The sequence below is a fragment of the Belonocnema kinseyi genome, chromosome 3 (assembly GCF_010883055.1).
Source record: "Belonocnema kinseyi isolate 2016_QV_RU_SX_M_011 chromosome 3, B_treatae_v1, whole genome shotgun sequence".
NCBI lineage: Eukaryota > Metazoa > Arthropoda > Insecta > Hymenoptera > Cynipidae > Belonocnema > Belonocnema kinseyi.
In genome coordinates this window covers 153,980,520-153,989,857 of record NC_046659.1, presented here as the reverse complement: position 1 = coordinate 153,989,857, position 9,338 = coordinate 153,980,520, and the positions used below count along the sequence as shown (strand labels likewise).

The following is a 9,338-nucleotide window of genomic DNA, read 5'->3' as shown; positions in this document are numbered from 1 at the left end:
TTTTTTAAGTTTAAAATTTAACTTTTTGGTTGAGAATTGTTGAATTTTGTTAAAAATTATTATTTTTTTCATAGAAAATTAATCCTTTTGTTTAAAAATTATTCTTTTTAAGTTAAAAATTCAACTTGTTGGTTAAAAATTGTTGGTTTTTGTTAAAAACTCGTCAAGAGTTCTTTTATTTTTTTGGAAATTTCTATTTTTGGAATAAAATTAACTTTTTGATAAAAATTTCATTTTTTTTGTTTGATTATGAAACTGTTTTTAATAGAAAATTCTTGGTAGTAAATTAATCTTTTCTGTTAACATTTTTTTTTTAATCGAAACTTCAAGTTTTTGGTTTGAGAGCTCTTGAATTTTATTTAAAATTCGTATTTATTGGTACTAAATTAATTTTTTTGTTTAAAAATTCGTCTTTTGTGTTGAGAATTTTTGTATTTTGTTGGGAATTTTTCTTTTCGGAATCAAATGTAAGTTCTAATCAAAATTTTATATTTTTAATTTGATCATTCAACTATTTTTTATAGCAAATTCGTTATTTTGTCTCGAAAGCTCAATAATTTAGTAAAAAAATCCACTATTTGGTAGAAAACTATGTTTTTATAATTGAAGGTTCTGCTGTTTAAATAAAGTTTGAGTATTGAATTGTTTGTTCAAAGTTTACCTTTCTCAGTTTGAAAATGATCTCACATTATCTCAGTTCACTTTAATTAAATTATAATTTATTATTGAATTACATTGGTACATTGATCGTTGCGAATTAATCCTTCTTCAGTTAAAAATTCAACTACCTGGTTGAAAGTTGAACTCTTTTGTTTTCATCATTTTAATTGAAAATCCTCTTCTGGTTGAAAATGTAAATACTTTGTTGAAAACCAATGTTTTAACTAAAAATTTAATTATTGCAGTAGAAAATCTAACTAATTTGCTGAAAATCAATTTAAAAAATTTTTTTGTCAATAATTAAATTTTTAACAGAAATTTAAAGCATTCTATTTATGGTTGAAAATTAATCTTTTTCTTTGATGAAAATTCAAATATTTGGTTAAAAAATTATATTTTTTATTTTGAAATTAAACTAATTGTTTTTTTGTTGCATAAAATTCAACTATTTCAGTTGAAGATCCATCATTTTAGTTAAAAATTCATAAGTTTGGTTGAAAATTGATCTTTTCTTATTCAAAATTCGTTTTTTAATTTCAAATTCAACTATTTTATTGAAAATCTACATATTTAGTTAAAAATAGATTTTTGTTGTTGAAAATGATCTTTTTTCTTTGAAAGTTAATCTTCATGTTTAAAAATTCTTCACTTCGGTTAAAAATTCAAGTATTCTAGTTTAATTTTCTACAGAAAAATACGAGTTTTTAACAAAAACCAACAATTTTTCACTTGAAAAGATTAATTTAAAAAAAAGATTAATTTTCTACTGAAAAAAACTGAAAGTTTCAACAAATTTCAAGAGTTCTCAACAAAAAAGTTGAATTTTTAACTTGGAAAAAAATTCTTAAACAAAAAGATTAATTTAGTTCCAATAAATAAGAATTTTAAATAAAATTCAGGAGCTCCCAAAACAAAAAGTTGAAGTTTCGATTAAAAGAAAAATGTCCACAAAAAAGATTAATTTACTGCTAAGAATTTGCTATAGAAAAAGTTGAATAATCAAATAAAAAATATTAAATTTTGATTAAAAAGTTAATTTTATTCCAAAAACAGAAATTTCCAACAAAAAAAAACAAGAACTCTCAACTCAAAAGATGAATTTAAATAACAGTTTAATTTTCTATAGAAAAAATAGACTTTTTAACAAAATTCAACAATTCTCAACCAAGAAGTTAAATTTTTAACTTAAAAAGATTAATTTTTAAACAAAAAGATTAATTTTATATAAAAACAGAATTTTTAAGAAAATTAAACAATTCTCAACCAAAAAGTGAAATTTTCAACTACAAAAGATGAATGTCTAAACAAAAAGATTCATTTACTACAAAAAAATATGAATTTTTAATAAAATTCAAGAAATCCCAAGCAACACATATTTTTGTTAAATTGTATTTGTTAAATTTGGAACTGAAAAGATTTCTACCGAAAAAACGAATTTAAAAAAAATCAAGAATTCTTACAAAAATTGAATTTTTAACTAAAAAAGATTCATTTTTAAACAAAAAGATTAATTTTCTATCGAAAAAACTGAAATTTTTAACAAAATTCAAGAGTTCTAAAAAAATTTTGAATTTTCAACTTAAAAAAGAATTATTAAACAAAAAATATTATATTATATTATTATTTATATTATATTATTATTATTATGTATATTATATTATTATATTATATACTATATTATATTGATGATTTTAGGATTTTAGTTAAAAATTCATCTTTTAGGTTTGAAATAAAATTACCTGGTTGAAAGTTAAACTCTTTTGTTAAAAATAATGTTTGTTTTTTCGAAGATTCATCATTTTGATTAAAAATTAATTTCCTTTGTTGAAATATTTGCTATTTTATTAAAAACACCTTTCTTCTTTGGATGAAAAAAATCTTTTTTATGGAAAATGTATCTATTTTGTTCAAAAATTTTTTTCTTGTTTAGATGAAAATTGATCTTTTTTGGTAAAAGTTAATCTTCTTGTTTAAAATTTCATATATTTGGTAAAAAATTTAACTCCTCTATTTTTAAAGGATTATCATTTTAATTGAAAATTTATTTCTATGATTTAAAATTCAACTATTCCAGTTAAAGATTTACAATTTTAGTTGAAAATTAATTTTTGTGTTTGAAAATGTAACTTTTTTTTAAAGTTAGTTTTTTTTGTGGAAAGTAATTTTTTAAACTCAAACTTGAACTTATTCCAATTAAATATTCGGTAGTGTAAGTTGAAAAGTCATCTGTTTGATGGAACATTGTTTTTTAAACTTAAAATTGAATTATTTAAGTTTTGGTTAACAATTTATCTATTTTAGTAAAAAATTAATTATTTGTTTGGTGGAAAATTCAAATATTTCAATTGAATAGTTATAATTTTAGTTAAAAAATCACCACTTAGGTTGAAAATTAAACGGTTTTCTTGAAAATGTATTATTTTTTGTTGCAAATTAATTTTTTCAACCAAAAGTTTAAACATTCCATTTTTTGTTATAAATTTATATTTTTTTAATGCAAAATTAGGATATTTGTTTCAAACTTAAGTATTTTGGAATATTTTGCTATGTTGTGTTAAATGATGTTTGTAATGAACGGCGCATGAATTAAAATACATAGTTAATGTTTAGAGACAAATATAAATATGTTACTTACAAATTTTTAATTTTGTATTTTAATTTTTAAGCGTATGTTTTTCATTTCAAGAATTTTGAAATGCAGTTTTAAAGACTTAAAAAATTAAAAAGTAGAAATGTTTGAGATCGAACAATTTTGGATAAGGAAACATTTTCGCTGATCAATTTGCATCAAAATTTGTCTTTTTTAATTTAACAGTCAACTACTTCATTGAAAATCCATATATTTGGTTAAAAATAAATTTTTTTCTTGAATATGATCTTTTTCTTTGCTTAAAAAAAAGTTTTTCTATTGTTGAAGATTCATCATTTAATTAAAAATTAATTTGTTCTGTTTATATATCAGCTATTTTATTAAAAACTTCTTTTTTCTTTGGATGAAAAGGAATTTTTGCCAAAGATTAAAATATTAAAAAAATTCTTTCTTAGTTGAAAATTTATCATTTTTGGTAAAAGTTCATCTTTTTGGTTAAAAATTCATATATTTGGAAAAAATGTAACTATTATAGAGAATTTTCGAATTTGAAATCTTTCTCCGAATCATCACCCGGATTCTGTTTGTAATGCGTAATTCGAAAATCTTTCACTCACAAATTTTCTATTTTGGATTTTAATTTTTAGGCGCACATTTTTCATTTCAAGAATTTTAAAATGCAGTTTTAAAGACGTAAAAAATTAGAAACGTTTGAAATCGTACAATTTTGGATAAAAAATCTTTTTCACTCTTCAAATGTGAATATAGATTATATTGTTCAATTTAAAAAAATTTAATTTACAAGTAAAATTGTTGAATTTTGATATATAATAAATATTGAACACCTAGAATTCGTAGTAAAAATTTGAAATGATTTCGAATAATTTAAACAAAGTATCTACCTATACCGTCAGAATTGAGCTATTCGTACCGAAATTCAGGATTTAGACAAATTTAGGAATTATTAAACTCATTTTAAAAGATGTTTAGAAGTTCTGAAAAATTTCAAAAATAATTTAAAATTTGAAAAAATATGAAATAACAGGTATATATTTCAAGATTTTGAAATAAGATTTTTAAGCATTTAAAGGAATTTCAAACTATATAAAATGTAAATAATTCAACCATTAATTTAAAAAGTTTTCAGTTTATTAAAAAAATCTAATTCGTCTTTCTTGGTAGTAAATTAATCTTTTTTGTTAATTTTTTTTTCAATCGAAACTTCAACTTTTTGGATTGTAAACTCTTGAATTTGATTAAAAATTCGTCTGTATTGGTACTAAATTAATTTTTTGTTTAAAAATTCTTTTTTAAGCTGAAAGTTCAACTTTTTGTTCGAGAACTCTTAAATTTTGTTAAACATTTCGGTATTTTTCGATAGAAAATGAATATTTTTGTTTAAAAATGAATCTTTTATAGTTGAAAATTCATTTTTTTTACAATTCTTGAATTTGATTAAAAATTGGTTTCCTTCGGTAGAAATCTTTTCAGTTCGAAATTTTAAAAAATATATATGTTGGCTGATAATTCCTAAATTTTATTGAAAGTTCGTATTTATTGGTACTAAATAAAGTTTTTTGTTTATTAATTCTTTTCTAGTTGAAAACTTCACTTATTGGTTGAGAATTGTTGAATTTTGTTAAAAATCTTTTTTTATAGAAAATTAATCCTTTTGTTTAAAAATTAATCTTTTTAAGTTAAAAATTCAACTTGTTGGTTGAGAACTCTTGAATTTTGTTCAAAATTTCCGGTTTTTTCGGTAGAAAATTAATCTTTTTGTTTAAAAATGAATATTTTTTAGTTGAAAATTCAATTTTTTTATAATTCTTGAATTTGGTTAAAAAATCGTTTTTTCGGTGGAAATATTTTCAGTTAGAAATTTAACATATATATGTTGGTTGAGAATTCTTAAATTTTATTGAAAATTCGTATTTATTGGTACTAAATTAATTGTTTTGTTTAATAATACTTTTTTAGTTGAAAATTTAACTTTTTGGTTGAGAATTTTTGAATTTGGTAAAAATTGTTTTTTTTTTTCTATAGAAAATTAATCCTTTTATTTAAAAATTAATCTTTTTGACTTAAAAATTCAACTTGTTAATTGAGAATTTGTAAATTTAGTTAAAAATTAGTTTTTCTTCTTCTGCAGAAAATTAAACTTTTTGTTTAAAAAATCATCTTTTGATTTGAGTTCTTGTATTTTGTTGGAAATTTCTCTTTTTGGAATAAAAGTTAATTTTTAATCAGATATTTATATTTTTATATATATTTTTTTGACTATTCAACTGTTTTTTATAACAAATTCTTGGTAGAAAATTAGTTTTTTAAAAATAATTTAAAATTCTGTTGTGTAAATAAAAGTTTGAGTTGTTTTTAAATTCACCTTTCTTAGTTTAAAAATTCAATAATACCGGGATTTAATAATGCCATCCGTGGGGAGGGGCGGCATAAACAATTCATAACCAGAAAGTTAAATTAAAAGAAAAAGATTTAATTTTGAAGAAAAAAGTTCCTTTTCAACCGAATTGTTTAATTTTTTATCAAGTTCCTGAATCCTCAATCAACTCAGAATCATTTAAGACCAAAACCTTTGCACTTTTAATAAAAATGATAAATTTTCAATCAAGAAGAATTATTTTCGATAAAAAAGGCAAATTTTTAACAAAATACATGAATTTTCAACGGTAAAAAATCAGTTTTTAATAAAAAAAAATATCCAATTTCAATCAAAAATGGAATAGTTAAATCGTTATAGTTACAAGAAAAATTTTATTCTAAAACAAACAAAAAAAACGAATCTTTAAGTAAAATGATGAATCTTGAAAACAATGAATTTTCATAATCAATTAATTTAACCCAAAAGATGATTATTTAACCTATAAGATTGATTTTCTAAAAATGGAATAATTCCATTTTTAACGAAGGAGAAAAAATGAATTTTTCAACCAAAAAAATAAAATTTTATAATTCTCGGAACAACAATTTTAATTGAAAACGTCTTAACAATTTAACAAATATTGAACTATTTTAACTAGTTTGAATTTTCGCGCACACTTCAATTCGTGCGTTCCTGGATCCTCCACTGAAATTCCGAAAATCGGAACGGAAGTTAGGTTTTGAATTGTTTTAGCCGTTAAAGTGCGTTAAAGTTTTCCCCGCGTTTTCTTAGCGTTCTTTGTTTTCATACAATCACTAAAATCAAAACATGGGTTACTAAATAATAGGATTGGAAATATTATTTTAAAATATCCAATTAGTTAAAAGGTGATAGCTAACTAGTTATATCCCTGAAATTATTTGTTAAATTCAATATCGCGAAATAACCGCCAAAAATCATATTTCTTAACCTCACTTTAAACTGCTTTAAATTCATTCTGTGCTGATTCTGTGTCGTGTTCAGTCTTCTTGGTCTTCTTAATGGCAGAGATGGAAGAAAAAGCGAAATTTGAAACTCCTGTTGACAGATTTTGGAGTGATTTTAATCAGGCTTTAATAAAGGTACCTGATAATTCGCATGCCCCATATGTTCTGTACAAATCTATGCAAATTGATACCCAGAAAACGATGGATATAATCGTCAATATATTTTTTGAAACGGTGAGTTTTATTCAAATCTCAATTTTTTTTTGGTTTATCGTTTTTGATTCCTTTATGTTCAAGCACCGACTGTCTTGTACTTACTAACTTGGCATTGGTAGAAATAGAGTTTTCAACTTAAATTAAATAAAAATTAAAAAACAGAATTTTATATGTATCCTCGAAAACCTGGAAAAATCTCAATTTTGCTCATGGTCCTTGAATTTTTATTCTTTTAAAGAAAAAATAGTTCAAATCGCAAAGCTGCAATATTTCTACTGTGGCTGTGAATCAGGGAAAACCTGAAAATCAGGGAATTGTATTGGTCGGAGAAAATGAGGGATTTTGAAAAAAAAAACAAAAGTCAGGGATAAACAAATTTTATTCCAATTTTGGTTCCAATTGGAAATCTGTTAATTTTTTTTTGTCGGGGGGTTCTTCTGATTGAAGTTTAACTATTATGTTACAAATTTTCTTTTATATAAAATGTATTTTTTTCCTGGATCTACAACATTTATTTTATTTAAATATATTTTGTTAGTCAAAAATTCATCTTTATTGGTAGAAAACTAATCTTTTTTTGAAAATTTACTCTTTATTGGTTAAAACTGCAACTGTTGGTTGAAAATGCAACTATTTTGCAAAGAACTCACCTTTTCGCTTGAAAGATCAACAATTTGTATGGAATTTTTTTCTCTTGATTTTCTAACTGAAAATTAAACTATTTTAATTTTCGTTGAAAATTTATCTTTTTCGATAAAAAATGTAAGGAAAATGAGAATGTTAAGCCGAACTTTGCACATGAAAAATGTCTAAAAATGTGCTATTAATTACTTTTTTGATCGGAGGGGCAGTTTTTGTTTTATTCGTAAAAAATAATACTATAAATAAGAAAATAGAATTTTTGGGCAAGCGACAAAAGCTACGAAAAAAGTTAATAAACAAAAATTGGTTACTTAAAAAAGATCTACAAATTGTGTATAATTTATTTTTTTGATATGGCGGTTAATTTGTGTTTTATTGGTAAAAAAAACAATAAAAAGAAGAAAAGACAATCATTTAACAAGCGAGCTAATTTACAAAAAAAAATGTATAAACAAAAGTTATTCATCCAAAAAATATCTACAATTTTGTTATAAATTATTTTTTGATGGGACGCGTAGTTTTTATTTCATTCGTAAAAAACAGCAATAAAAATAAGAAAATAAACACTTCGGACAAGCGGCACAAGGTGCAAAAAAATTGAATATACAAAAGTTATTCATCCAAAAAATATTTAGAAATTTGTTATTGATCATTTTTTGATAAGTAATTCAAATATTTGGTTAAAAAATTATTATTTTGTTTGAATGTGCATAATTTTAGTTAAAAAGTCATTTTATCAACTGGAAATTGAACCATTCCATTTTTTGTCGAAAATTGATCTTTTTTATGAGAATTTAATTTTTTTGGTTGAAAATTCATTTATTCCTTTGAAATTTTGTTTGATTGTAGAAAATTAATTTTTCGATTGAAAATTTATCTGCTCTATTATTTTAAGATCCATTTTTTAGCGTTCATCACTTTAGTTAAAAATTAAATTTATTAACTGAAAATTCAACTATTCCATTTTTTGTTGAAATTTGATCATTTTGATAAGAATTTAATTTTCTGGTTTAAATTTTAACTATTTCGTTGAAAAATTATAAATTAAACTGTACTTTTTTTCATTCTCATCAGAGAAGGTATTAGATTTGTGTAAAATTTCATCCCCCCAGTTTTTGTCAAATATCCACGTTTTGAGACCCCCTGATACCGAAAAACAGGTTTTTTATACTATCTTAAAATGTAGGTGAAGTTCGTTAGTCAGCCATTTTTGATACAAATTCAAAAAATGAGCACATTTTGAATTTTTTTGAAACCACTTTTTTTACAAAATTCAAAATTTTTCTCTACGTATATAGCATTTACAAAATTAAAAAAAACCACACGAAAATCAACATTTCAAGCCAAATAACGCACGATATGAAAAAAAGTGAAGTGAAGCAACAAATATATTTTTTAATGCCCTACAAGATTATTCTAACTTTTTGAAATTTCTTTAAAAATCGAAAATTCAAATTTTGGCAGCAAAAAAATGATAGAAAATCAAAAAATACATTTTTTCATTCAACTATTTCACATTATTTCGAAGTTTCTCAATTATATAAATATGTTTTGCAAAAAAAAAATTATTTTTAATGCAATTTTTCACGATTTCGACGAAAAAAAATTGGAAAAAAGCTAATAATATTTCTAATACAGATGTCCAACCTGATTTTTGAATTAGGTTTTCAATTTTTTTATAAATAAACAAATATGACGAAAAAATGACCTTTTTCTATTTGACGTTCCCGGTGCTCGACAATAACAGGAAAATGGTTGAAATCGCTTAAGGGCATGTGACACAGCTAAATACCTATATTACCGACCACAGTTTTTCAGTTCACTGAATGTTTTTTTTGAACCTAAGAACTTTTTTTGTAAATAAAAT

The 9,338-nt window shown here is 22.5% G+C and overlaps 1 protein-coding gene across 2 annotated transcripts in view; it reads left to right on the top strand.

The window, feature by feature from the left end:
- Nucleotides 1–6,409: 6,409 nt before the first annotated feature.
- Nucleotides 6,410–9,338, top strand: part of LOC117169189 (eukaryotic translation initiation factor 4 gamma 1-like) — a 15,604-nt gene continuing 12,675 nt past the window's right edge. The window contains exon 1 of one of the 2 annotated variants that reach the window (XM_033355417.1): nt 6,410–6,748. In XM_033355417.1, coding sequence (XP_033211308.1) covers nt 6,668–6,748 — 81 coding nt within the window. In that variant the 5' untranslated portion in view covers nt 6,410–6,667. Of the gene's footprint in view, nt 6,848–9,338 lie in introns of both variants that reach the window. The other variant, XM_033355416.1, reaches the window with a different exon arrangement.